General features: G+C 39.2%; 1 protein-coding gene across 7 annotated transcripts in view; it reads left to right on the forward strand.

Annotated features, from left to right (window-relative positions):
• Nucleotides 1-13,929, forward strand: part of LOC127852971 (neurogenic locus notch homolog protein 1-like) — a 48,102-nt gene extending 34,173 nt beyond the window's left edge. For 6 of the 7 annotated variants that reach the window (XM_052387078.1, XM_052387075.1, XM_052387074.1 and 3 more), the window contains exons 2-10: nt 5,524-5,577; nt 6,247-6,436; nt 7,341-7,442; nt 8,035-8,067; nt 8,461-8,604; nt 9,141-9,283; nt 11,804-11,966; nt 12,154-12,270; nt 12,685-13,929. In XM_052387078.1, coding sequence (XP_052243038.1) covers nt 5,524-5,577; nt 6,247-6,436; nt 7,341-7,442; nt 8,035-8,067; nt 8,461-8,604; nt 9,141-9,283; nt 11,804-11,966; nt 12,154-12,270; nt 12,685-12,779 — 1,041 coding nt within the window. In that variant the 3' untranslated portion in view covers nt 12,780-13,929. The remainder of the gene's footprint in view (nt 1-5,523; nt 5,578-6,246; nt 6,437-7,340; nt 7,443-8,034; nt 8,068-8,460; nt 8,605-9,140; nt 9,284-11,803; nt 11,967-12,153; nt 12,271-12,684) is intronic. The other variant, XM_052387079.1, reaches the window with a different exon arrangement.
• Nucleotides 13,930-14,242: the final 313 nt, after the last annotated feature.

Consider the following 14,242-nt stretch of genomic DNA (forward strand, 5'->3'; position numbering starts at 1 on the left):
TGCTCTGTTAAACAAATTGAGAGTGTCCTCAAATAACTTAGACATTTCAAATAGTGTGTTGTCCCTTGAGCTCGAATAACAAACATTTGAAATAACATAATAAATGTTAAATCAGCATAATTTATAATTATAAGTATAATTTGGCGTTAAACAGTCTGGTTTTTTTCTACCTCAACCGATCCAAATGTCGTGTGCCATTCTGAATGTTAACTATGTTTGGTATTTAATTTAGAATTTCCGATCATTTTGTTTCATTTGATTATATTTGCTATTATAATGTAAACGGATGAAGAACATGTAAAAATATCAAAAATAAAAGTTTATCAGGCCTACCTACACAATTTGAGATTTTAGTGAAAATAAACACTTTGTATCGTGCTCAAGTTATTTGTTCATTGGATCCATTTCGGACGAAAAAAATATTTATTGCCCGATACCACGAAAATTGCTGTATCGATAACACATAAGCGCAGAAAACGAATAAGAAAAAACGACCGTGGATTTTAAAGAATGTACAATGCTAAAAACGAATGGGTTATCATTTTTTCGTTTTAAACTGATAAGCCGCGGTGGTGTTAAAAAAAACTTGTATATACTCCATGCGTCACATTCTTATAACCTCTTCCTTGATGGAAAGTTTTGTCCGAGCACCCTTGGCGCACTAGGTGCGGATGGGCTGGCATTAAGGGTATATTTCTGTTTTCGCGTATTTTATAAGTTCTGGATACGCTCATTATATTTTAAGCTGTAAATGGAACTGTTTAATGGCATCGTCAATCATAAAATCTGCAATTCAATACAGTTAAAATCATGCATTACTATTATAACTGCAAATGGAGTTTGTGAGTGGATAACGCTTGAGTAATTGTTTATCTTCGTATTCACAATCGTAGTTATATTCAAGATTTGCTTCCGTGTTCGCATATCATTTATCGGCCAACGCCTTAATATAAATAAACCACCATCAACCTTTCAGAAATGGACGACGGTTTCCACTGCATTCATTGTTGTCATTCTGCAGCATCGTAATCCTACACATCCAACTCAACCCAACAGCGGTAATTGTGGTGCTGTCAGAGCTATATCGAAATAGACATTGCATTGCAATTTTACCTCGATCTGGGAAAACGGGGTTAATGCATGTGCGTAAAATGGCATCACAGAATCGCCTGTGCAGTCCGCACAGGAAAATCAGAGACGTCAATTTCCGCTTCTATGGTATTGTTGTTAAAAGAATGTCTCTTCTAAACGGAATTCCAGTTTAGGCGGAAAGTGTCGTCCTTCACTAGTATGTGCGGACTGCACAGGCTAATCTTGGACTCGTCCTTCACTAGTATGTGCGGACTGCACAGGCTAATCTTGGACTCGTCCTTCACTAGTATGTGCGGACTGCACAGGCTAATCTTGGACGCCTCTTAACGCACATGTGGGAAAAAAACGTTTATCCGAATCGCGACTCAGTTAGCTTTAATTAAATGCGATGGTCACATTTCGGTACAGAATACCGCTCGAGTATATTTGCTTCTGTTACTATAACACCGTATTACAGCTTCTGCTAGAACTCCGCTGAACCCTGCGACACACATACCTCTAACACAATTTCTTTGCTTGTTTAATTATTTTAAATGTTTTGTATAATTTTGATATTATCGATCAAAACCATTTATTATATAATATAACGTGTGCCATAAATTGATCGTCTAATATGTTGTTCATGGAACGACCTAGTTATTTATACAAAATGTACATAGTCTGAATCATTAGTCACTTAAGGATTTAGTTAAAATTTTGACGGTCAATGTTTAAGGTAAAATGCCAGTTTTAGTTCGACAAATGCTTTTTTATAAATACATGTGTGTATTTATATTCTTAAACGATTGGAATCAAGAGAAAACTAGAATATCAGTGAAACTGATGGATGCTCCCCGATGATGCGCTTTGTCAATGTATGTGTTAATAAACACCTAAAATATCTATTAGCCTCGGTGACCTTGACCCAGTGACCTCAAATCTCATCAAAAGATAGAGGTCCATGCAAGGTACCTACATGCCAAATATGAAAGCGATTGGTTAAGTATTAAAGGCGCTATGAGAAACGGTAGCAAAAGTGTGACAGAAGAAAGTCTATTATTAGCCTCGGTGACCTTGACCTTGACCCCAGAGACCTCAAACCTCATCAAAAGGTAGAGGTCCATGCAAGGTACCTACATGCCAAATATGAAAGCAATTGGTTAAGTATTGACGGCCCTATGAGAAACGGTAGCAAAAGTGTGACAGAAGGAAAATCTATTATCAGCCTCGGTGACCTTGACCTTGAACCCAGTGACCTCAAACCTCATCAAAAGTAAGAGGTCCATGCAAGGTACCTACATGCCAAATATGAAAGCGATTGGTAAAGTAGTGAAGGCGCTATGAGAAACGGTAGCAAAAGTGTGACGGAAGGAAGGAACACGGAACTACAAACTGGCAACTATATGCTCCACCGAATGTTTTTTTCTTTTCGTTAACTTTTTTTCGTAAACCGCTCGGGTATTTCCCCCACCTATTTTGGTGTTGACGTCATATTTAAGCATGGCACGCAAACTCGTCCATTGATATTACGGATGGGAGCTTGAACACATCAAATTTTACATTCACTATCGCGTCATTTTGTTACAAATTTGACATTCACTATCGTGTTATTTTGTTTAATTTTTCGTTAAGTTTTATTTAAAGCTTTTGTTAAAATTAGTTTTTTGCATGACAAACGCTAAGCCCAAGTCTCAATTTTGCCGGTAGAGCCCGGTTCATCCCGGTTTGCTCACGCCGGTCGACCCGCGAGAACCGGATGATTCGTAGTAATGTTTTAATGCTATCTGCCATTGCCGCCCCGGTTGAAGCCGGTCAACAGCCCGGCAGAGTCCTGGTCAACCCCGGACTGGCAACGGTTTATCCCGGTGAAGCCCCGGCAGAGCCCCAGTTGTCGCCGGTTATGCCCCGGTTGAGCACCGGTAAAAGCCGCCAGCGTCCCGGCAGAGCCCCGGTATACTGTAACTCCGCCGGCACTCACCAGGGCTATACAGGCATCAGACCCCGACAGAGCTACGGTAACGCCCCGGTTTTCCCGGTGGCGTCTCGGCAGAGCGCCGGTTAACTTATGTACCGTAGCTTCACCGGAGCTCTGCCGGCATTCACCGGGGCTCAGTTGGGGCGTTACCGGAGCTGTGCAACGGTCTGTATGTGACCCGGTTTCGCTACGGTGCCGTCCCGTTTGTTCCCGGTGCCACGCCGGTACTTTCCCGGTGGAGCCTCGGTTGTCCCAGGTCGTACCCGTTTCATCCCGATGAAGCCCCGGTTAATCCCGGTAGAGCCCCGGTTCATCCCGTTAGATGCCGGATCACGCACCGGTGCTTCGCCGGCATCATAGTTGAGACTGGGCCTCTATTCGACACGGTTCAGTGTGTTGCTTTCCGGACAAAACTTCGAACTGCAGCACTGGATTTCATAAATTTAAATTATTTTTATATTTTCTGAAATTATGAAGCAATATTCTAAATGTATTAATATTACTAGAAACACGGAAACGCATTATTGTTTTTCCTTTTTGTATATCACATATACGGATATTTAAAATGCCACTATTTTTCATTTACATGTACGCATCAATGGTTTGGTAACAAAAACACGTTATTTGAACATTTCCCTTATCATTAAGATATAATAGGTGATTCAGCAAAACAGCTATAAAAAGACAAATACCCTTTAACTTATACATAACTCAACTTATCGTCTGTATCGCCATAAATTTTGAAAGTGTTAAAAATAGTATGTGTGTTTATCAATTATATTTCCTCAACTTATAAGAAATTTTGAGAGATTAAAAAAATTACTATGTAAACTCATTAAACGTATATATAACACAAATAATTTACTTTTTACTACACATACTAGCTACAGACATTTTTTTAAACGGAGTTTCGAATAATATTAATTAAATTGATATTGTTTGCTAACACTATTTGTATGTTATATTGAAATATTCACAATAAAATATAATATGCTTATGGTTTTGTGCATGGATCATTCTTGTTGGTTTTTATTTTATAAACACTTAACAGCTCTGCAATTTTCAGTATTGATAATTATTTGGATTAAAGGTAAGATCACAAAGAGAATGATTGCTGTCTTTTTTTCTTAACTTTCGCAAATATCCAGCAAAAGCTAATCTCAAATTGACACAAGTAATCATCGCTGTGTATTATTCCAGATAGTGTAATGTAGTTAATTGTTAATGTATGGTGGTGGCTTATGAAATACATGCCTTATTTGCAACGATGACATTAATGCTACAATTTCTTACACTAAATGTTTGGGAAAGAGCAAAACTCTAAATACATTTACTTAATTGTACTTTATAACTTGACGTCTTTGTTACAATGGTCACGTAAAGAAGCAAAAGTGAAGTTTGTGACATTCCGAATGTTCTCACATTTTTTAGGAGAAACACATTTTGCAAGCACTACTACGAGCACACGCTGCCAACACACACCACAAGCACACACCACAATCACTCACCGCAAGCACACACCACAAGCACTCGTCGAAAGCACTCACAAGCACACACTGCCAACACACAACGCAAGCACACTCAGCAAGCACACACCACAAGCACTCGTCGCAAGCACACACCGAAAGCACAAACCGCAAGCACACACCGAAAGCACAAACCGCACTCACACGACGCAAGCACACACCGCAAGCACTCGTCGCAAACACACACCTCGAGCAAGCACACACCGCCAGCACAAACCGCAAGCACACACCAAAAGCACTCGTCGCAAACACACATACCGAAAGCACAAACCGCAAGCACACGTCGCAAGCTTATACCGCAATCACATACCGCAAGTACAAACCTCAAGCACACGTCGCAAGCACACGCCGCAAGCACATTCCTCAAGCACACGCCGAATGAACATGTAACGAGCACGCGTCGCAAGCACATGCTGCACGCAAGCACATGCCACAAGCACATGCCTTTGGAAAACCCTTTAGCACACACCGCAAGCACTTGCCACAAGCACACTCCGAATGAACATGTCACAAGCACAATCCACAAGATTACGTCGCAAGCGCACGCCAAAATCACATGCCAAGCGACGGAAAATGTCACATGCACACACCGCAAGAGTATGTGCAGGCGCGCATGGGCACAAGCAAAGACTTTAGTTTAGATGTATCCCGCTCAACTTTGAGCCTTGCGGACACTTAATAGTACACATGCAGATACACACACATACGACACAATATCCCAGCAGCAAAGACTTTTCTCCGGCTGGTGGAGCTGAAGTTGCGCTTTGTTTATATTTGTACGCAATCATTTGCGCACGCATATACGAACGAATATCGAGTCATACTTGGATGTAGACGTGGGCACACGCTTACAAAAATAAAATCATTACACCCGTGCAAGCACCCTCGAATATATACTTGCTTAAATGGTGGTTGTAATTGACCTTTATTTTTTAATTTGTATCATTGCAGGACGACACCGCCTCTCAAGGCAGACGAGAACAAAGGAGGGAAAATAGGCAATTCGTGAGTAATTTAAGGATTTCTTATAACCTTATTAAGATATTATTTTCTTTGGCATATCTTTGTATATCGAATCATGTTAATAATTGGGACATTGAACGCGTGTGATGATCAAATGCAATTGAGCTTTAAAACTATTTAACTGATCTTAACTCGATTGTATCGGTGTCTATGCGCTTACACAAGAAACACTCAATTTTATTTTCTGGTAACATTCTTAAGTATTTTGAGTTTTGAAAATAGTCTTGATTCGACCGCCAGGTCGCATGATGTATACTATATGAGCCTCGCTCTGGGAAAACGGGGCTTACAGTATGAGCATCAAATGTCTTCCCATATTAACCAGTGCAATCCGCATAGGTTAATAAAGGCCGGCATTGTCGCTTTTATGGAATGTTTCGTGTAAATGAAGTGTCTTCTAACCCAATATCCAGTGTAAGCGGACAATGTCGTCCCTTATTACCATGTTCTGTCCGCACAGGCTAATGAGGAGCGTGAATTTTCGCAATCTGGGTAATTTCCGTTTGTAGAAAGTTTCTTTAACACGAAATCCAGTTAAGGCGTAAAGTGTAGTCTTTGATTAGCCTTTGTGGACTGCATATGCTAATATGGGACGGCTCTTTACGCGCATGCATTCAGCCCGGATATAAAGGCTTCAATAATTCATTTCAGTATCAACGTTGCTCTCTTAAAGTGACTTGTGGGGTGACTAATGGCGTATGGTTGGTCTTGTGCACAGTCTTGAGTGTCGTTGTATATAAACAACATTGTTCGAATCAACCCGCAGCTGCTCCGTCCAACACTTCGGCTTTGGCCGCCGGTAACAGTACATTAACTGGACCCGATACGCAGGAAAAAATCGGTAAGAAGTGGTTGATTTATTCACCGTAGCCGCTTGACTGAAATTCATTGTCTTCCATATGTCTTGCTATAATTAATGCCACGAGAGATTTGAACACTATTGGAAACACGTTAATGCATTCTGACAACAGTCGCATTTCAATAGTGGCGTGCTATTCGCGGCCCAATGACGTAAGTTTATGTGAAATAATACAAAATGTACCTTATATCAAAATAATGATTCTTGCTTCTTTTATGTAACGATTAAATACGTTCTAAAATGTTATTATGCGTGACTTTATCTAGACTCTTTCATGTGAGCTATGTCCAATACAAAACGATACGTTAAGACGTCATAAAACATTTTCATTTGCGAATTACGCAGTATTGTAAATATCTGAATGCTTCCAGGTTTTTATTTTAAGTTCTTTTTCAAACCATATTTGTTAATATTTTGCAAGCCTCTTCTTTCCTATGCCGATATCATTCTTATCCGATATATGTCAATCATCATAATAAAGTAACAATGCATTCTCTATGTATCGAACCATTTTATAAGTGTTTCAGATCGCAAATCAATAGTCAGTTAATTCAATAACGAGGTACTGATATTATATTACCCGCGTCGTGCGAAACAATGTCTTATGTCGCATGCCATTGAGCAGTTAGGCCAGGAGCTACGCTCTCCGTTTTCAAGTTACGCAAACTATCGTGAGCTCATTAGCCGACACTTTAGCTCTAGACCAGACTTTGCGCATATGGCATAAGACCCATTTTTGCATGACGTGACTCATATAATCTTAAAAAACACGATTGTAGATGCTGTAATATTTTATTGTTATTGTAAAACAATTCATATCAGTATTGTTGTATAGCATTTAAATGTGCATGCATATACAATTACAGGGTCAATACTTCTATTTTAGAATACAGCATCAACGTTAAGAGAAGTTCGTGTCAAGGAGTATACTGCAGGCAGTGCAACTTGACTATAAATGCCTCTGTTAAACCAGTAAAACATCATGAAGGTATGACAAACGATTTTCTGTTATAAATAATTTTATCCGAGGAAGGCTCTTATTATAGAACATGGCGAACCTTAACATTTGTTATAAATATTTGCAAAATCGACTCTATATTACTTAGATTGAACATAATAAACATGTTAAAAAGTTAACATCTTGCCAATGTCCGCGGGGATGCAATTCAAAGATCATGTTTAACTACATAGTGTTGTGTCTAATGGATATCATTTTGGTAGAGCCTCATACAACTTCCTTGTGCAATGTTCACTTGATGAAATTTGTCAAGAACGTTTATGACTGGTGGATCTCATTTAAAAATCAATTAAACATGATAAGCAGCAAAAATACAATATTGTTATATCTACCATTTTATTTAAGGTATTATAGATATTTTAACGATAATAGATATATTTACTCAATTCATTATCGTTGAAAAGGCACCTAGTCGGGTCAATATATGAAAAAATACCTCTCAACCCCTTAAAACTTGCTACAAAAGGAAATTTTACTGATCCTGGTAGGGTCGAATGTCCTTTCTAACATGCCTTGCGATGTATACGAGAACAATACAATCATTCATATTTAATTATTGCAGGTAATGATTGCCAGCGCTATTATTCCCATACAGGTATGTTTGGAGGGATTATCTTTCTCTATGTAACATTAATGTGTTTCTTACGTTGTTTTGATTTAATAATCTTTGCGCTGAAATTTAGCACAAAATTAAAATAAATGATGCAATATAAAAGTAGGGTTAGCTCATGCACAAGGATTTATATAAATTTCACAATATGTGTTTGCCATTGTTATTTCCAGGGCAACATTTTACTCACAGAAAAAGCATCATTATTATCAGCATAATATAACGATTACAAATAATAATAATCAATATAGTTATTCTAATTATTATACATAAAATAACGGTGATAATAAGTTGTAAAATATGTTGTTCTGGTTTGAATATTAATTAGTAGGTAATGTTGTTATTCTGTCATTACCATTATTATATTTATGTTATTAGGTTATCGCGACTGTGCCGCTAATTCTAGCTTTGGTTGCATCGGCAAGTGTATGGACTGCAACGGCACGTGTAGGAACTACAGCAGCATGGTTCAATATCTGGGCAAACAATCGCCTTGCACAGAGGATATAGAAACAATTAAGTGTAAGCCTCGCTGTTTGATTGCTGTTATGCAGTGTAAAGAGTTTCGTCGATTTTTTTTCTTTAAAACGGATCTGCTTAAAAAGATATCTACTACCGCTGAGCTATTATTATTTTGATTACAACAGTATTAAAGTTGATCGGTTGACATTTAAACTAGTACCAAAGTACCTTAAACTACAGCCTATAGCCTCTTCCGGCGTTCAAGGGGCGATGTGTTTGAGTCGCGTTCTGAGAAAACGGAACTTAATGCAAGTGCTTAAAGTGTCGCAAAACATTAGCCTGTACAATAAGGGACATTACTTTCCACCCAAACTGGATTGTCGCTTAGAGAAACTACTTGTAAACGAAAAATTCCGTAAAATCGGACACATGCTAATCTGGGACGACATTTTACGCACACTTCACGCACACCTCACGCACACTTCACGCACACTTCATGCACTCTTCATGCACACGTTAAGCACATTCGTTATGAACAGTTTTCCCACAACGACGCTCATTTTACAACTGGGATGCATTTTGTTCCTTTCCTTCAGGTTGCACGTTGCTGCATATGCTTCCGGATAATTACTGTCGCAACGGCGGGAACTTATCTTGCGAAGGTGATATGAACAAACCAAAATGCACGTGTCCGGTGGGATGGACCGGAGACATTTGTGAGACTCGAATGAATGAGACTGTAAGTTAACCCTTTCAGTGCGGGAACCGAATTTTGAAGGCCTTTGCAAACAGTTTGGATCCAGATGAGACGCCACAAAACGTGGCGTCTCATCAGGATCCAAACTGTTTGCTATTCTGATAGTATTCTTTGAAAAAAAAACAAAGAAAATGCTAATTTTAGAAATTCAGCAGACGACATTTTAGCAGACGACAAATTTCCCAGCATGCAAAGGGTTAAGGAAACCAGTCTGAATCTAGTGATGCTTGTGGCAATACCATTTATGAGCATCCCTCTGGGCAGACTGATCTCAATGAATGTGCGTAAAATATCGTCTAAAATAGGCCTTCGCAGTCCGCACAGGCTGATAAGGGACAACACTTTCCGCGTTAACTTAATTTCGTTAAGAAGAACCTTTCTTTAAATAAAAAAAAAGTCATAAAAGCGGAAAGTTTCGTCACTGACTATCCTGTGCGGACGTTACAGGCTAATCTCGGGCATAACTTTACGCACATGCATTAAGCCATGTTGTTCCATAGCGAGGCCTATTGCAATCGATTGTCTAAAAGCTTTGGAAAACGAGTGTAAATATTGTCACTAGGATTGTTTCATAGATCCTGTTTAAATACAAACATGATCTTCTCTGCTACTAATTTTCTAAGTGTTGGCATGGGTTCACGCCAGACAGTAACCTTTGATACGTTAATATTAGTGTATGTCAGTCATAGCATGTACGTTATTATCGGGTAAATCATCGGTGGTGCTAATATTTAATACCATTTTATATTGCTTTACATTTTTATGGTGACTGTTATTTTGTCGATCTACATTTTCCAAAATTGCGTGTCTATTATAGATATATTGCTTAATTGACATTTAAACGTCAACTGTACCTCATTTTATAAGGAAGACAGGCCAAATCCCAATTGACATTTATAACACAAAAATCGAAACGGTTGTTTACGTTGCGCGAAAATGCGGGTTTCTTCAAACTTTTTTGAGAACACACACGTTTGTTTGGTATCATTGAACTCTAAGATCAACTTTGCTATGGAAACGAAAATATGTGTAAACCATTGTCGTTCGGGTTCTAATAAGTCACATACCTCGGCTTTCGCTCCTTTCTTTTTAAGCATATATAAAGTAATTTTTAAAAGCTTTTCTTCAAACAACATGTGCGTGATGCGTGCATATAAATCAGTGTTTATGTTTTATCTGTTTCAAATGTAACATATATGATACCTGTAAAGCGTTTCAGTGCGACTATGAGAAACGGATACAGGAACAGACACATCTTTTTGTTTAGGCAGATAGTTTAAACTAGTAACCGTCCATTGTTAAGAAGAGTAATATCCATCCGATGATGAGGACACTCGTAAACTTTGCAATGGTCTGTCTTTTTCATCCCAAACATTCAGTATCCTTTATGTATGAATTATCATCGGAATGCGAAAATGGTTATTTTGGTTTTATGCGGCCAGCATAGCTCCAGATCAACCTGCGTATCAGTCCACTTATGAGACCACAAAACCTTGCGTGACTTCATAGCGGACAGCGTAGCTCCAGACCAGCCTGCGTATCCGTCCACTTATGAGACCACAAAACCTTGCGTGACTTCATAGCGGACAGCGTAGCTCCAGACCAGCCTGCGTATCCGTCCACTTATGAGACCACAAAACCTTGCGTGACTTCATAGCGGACAGCGTAGCTCCAGACCAACCTGCGTATCAGTCCACTTATGAGACCACAAAACCTTGCGTGACTTCATAGCGGACAGCGTAGCTCCAGACCAACCTGCGTGTCAGTCCACTTATGAGACCACAAAACCTTGCGTGACTTCATAGCGGACAGCGTAGCTCCAGACCAACCTGCGTATCAGACCACTTATGAGACCACAAAACATTGCGTGACTTCATAGCGGACAGGGTAGCTCCAGATCAACCTGGGTATCCGTCCACTTATGAGACCACAAAAACTCGCGTGACTTGATAGCGGACAGCAGATCAACCTGATTATCCGACCTCTTATGATACCACAAAACATTGCGCGACTTCATAACGGACAGCGTAGCTCCAGATCAACCTGCGTATCCGTCCACTTATTAGACCACAAAACCTTGCGTGACTTCATAGCGGACAACGTAGCTCCAGATCAACCTTCGTATCCGTCCACTTATGATACCACAAAACCTTGCGTGACTTCATAGCGGCCAGCGTATCTCCTGATCAACCTGCTTATCCGTCCACTTATGAGACCCCAAAACCTTGCGTTACGTCAAAGCGGACATAGCTCCTGAACAGACTGTGCAATTGCGCGGACTAATCTGGATCTTCGCTGGCCGAATAAGACATAACACCCATTTTTGCATGACGCGGGTCGATTCAATTAATGCTACGTGATCAGGATGCGATTTGCAAGTGCGATGATTTGAAGCTTTTGTAGAATAATTTTATCAATATGTATACAAATATGTGGTTCAAAGCGTCTGTACTCTTCGAAACCTTCAATGTTACAACTTAATTATATAATCCGCTGTTTTAGGTGACCTGTAAATGCTTCAAGACCGAAATCACGTGGAACTCTTTCTGTGGCGAAAATGATATGTACAACTGTACCGACGACGACAGGCCGGAAAACTGGACAGAGTGCCGACATACCATTGAGAGGGTGACGTTCAGTCGATGTGTTTGTGAAAAGTCTGAAGGTAATTTCTCGTTTGGAAACCGCTTTGCTAAAATATTCTAGCATTTGTTTGTACTTTTCTACATAAGTAATTTACGTAAGATTGTATCAAGGTAGAGGGCTCAACATAAAACCGTCTGTATTTTCTAAAGATTTGTATGTTTTATATGAAGGGTTTAAAGTCTACGTTGTATTTCATATCTTTTTAGTACACCACTCTACGACATCCTTACAGGAATGTGACAAGGAGGAGATTTCTGTCCTGAACCAAGAGGCTTTAATCCAATCAAAAATTACATCTTTCACTCCTTCTTTGTCTTCAAATGGTAAGGTGTTAATTCTTATAGCTTAATATCATTAAAAATTGAATTGACTTTAACTGAACTGTTTTTCCTTTGCTTACACAAAAGGTTTATCACTATGCAGCATTTTAAAATCATTAAATGTGATACAAATCATTACGTTAGTTGTATTAAAGGAATATTATATCTTATTAACGTATTCATAACGTAAAGAAAGTGCAATACATTCACATTTTGCACTAAAGTGAACAGATCTCCCTTAAAGTTGTTTAGTTAATCGCAATCTACTATATTAAAACACTTTTTAATTGCACTCTGAGAAAATGGGGCGTTATGTGCGTGAAGTGTCTTTCCAGATTAGCTTGTCAAGTCCGCACATGCATTAAGCCCTTAATCAGACCGCTTCACAATTTAGTAAATATGTTGCCATTTTTCCAGGAGCTGCAATGGTCTCGAGGAGTGCAGCCATCACATTAACCTTTCCATTAATACTAATATACAGTATACTGTTTCAAGCCAACCATTATATCTGAAAACGGCATGTTACCACAGAGGGCTGGAACGGTGTGGGGATAGAACTTTTTTGAATTTGAATTTGAAGAACTTGAACACTCAAAAATTGACATTTTTGATCAATCGGTGTAGAAGTCGCAACACAGCGAACACCAACACCGTAGGATTGTAAAAACAACTTGACAAAATGATGTCGCTCACCGCGTGAATTGAAAGCATGTAAGACAAGTGAACACGCTCTACTTGTGATATTGCGAAACGATATGTAGAAACATCGTGCTGTGCTCGGCGTGTTTATTTCCGCAGCATTTTTACACATCACATTTCAATTGTGGCCAGCAAATAAGACGGTCAAGTGGTCCATACTATAGTGTCCGCGTCCTGTCTCTGGGGGAGCTGGTAACAGAGTTCGCATGCGCGTAGAATCCACGACAAGTAACTGGCGTACATGACAAAACACCTTGTGACATATCATTGTTGTTGTAGACGGATTAAATATTGTGTGCAATCTTCAGTTGCATGACCAGCTCAAATTGACAATTTACAATTTACCATGTTTATGTTCAGTGTACGTGCGTAAATTTAGTATACATGGTCAGTTATGTTCTGCCGTTGATGATGTAAAATACTTTTAGTCAACTTACGTTGCCAGTAACAATGAATATAGTAAACAAAAAGATGAATTCCGATGACGTATTGTTTGTGGTTGTGTTCAAACTTGATTTATGGCATTGATCGAATAATGGCATTTATTGCGTAGCAGTGTGGAAACATGATTTGCTGTAACATTTGCAAATATTCGTTGAAATTTCATTGAGCCCAAGATAAAGCTCGGGTTGCCAGGACGGATGCTTATATGTGCGGAGACTGCTCGATGCCTCTTCCGGTTTGCGAGAGACGAAATACAGGGTTTTCCACCCTTCATTATTTGTTCATTCATATTAAAGCTTTTCATGTTATGCTAACCACCACTAAGCCTTGTGAAAACAATAAAACTGTGTAATAACATTTTCCTTACACATGTCTGAAGACAATCAATAAATTAGGCCTTGTTTTACTTCAAGCTTCTTTTTCATATAAGTGCGTGTATTTGTATCAATTTTTACCTATCTCCCCGTGTTTTATAATTACTATAAATAATTGCATGAATAGTATTTTCGTATACCGGTACCTTCGTTGTCTGAGTTATTGTTACATATCAGCGTCGCTCTGAAAACTGGTTTTATTAATTTGCGTACAGTGTTAAACCAGATTGTGGAGTCCGCACAGGCCTTTTTGGGACGACACTCTCCGTTGTATTGTATTTTACGTTTAAAGGAAGTCACTTCTGGGTGAAAATCCTGTTTCGGTGAAAAGTTTCGTCCCTGATTAGCCTGTAAGCACATGCATTAAACCCGTTTCCCGAAGCAAAGATCGAGTTTCCTATTATGAGAGCCGTGCTTTGTGAAAAAGGGGTTTAATGCATATGCGTAAAGGCTAATCA

This window comes from Dreissena polymorpha, chromosome 12 (genome assembly GCF_020536995.1).
Source record: "Dreissena polymorpha isolate Duluth1 chromosome 12, UMN_Dpol_1.0, whole genome shotgun sequence".
Taxonomy (NCBI): Eukaryota; Metazoa; Mollusca; class Bivalvia; order Myida; family Dreissenidae; genus Dreissena; species Dreissena polymorpha.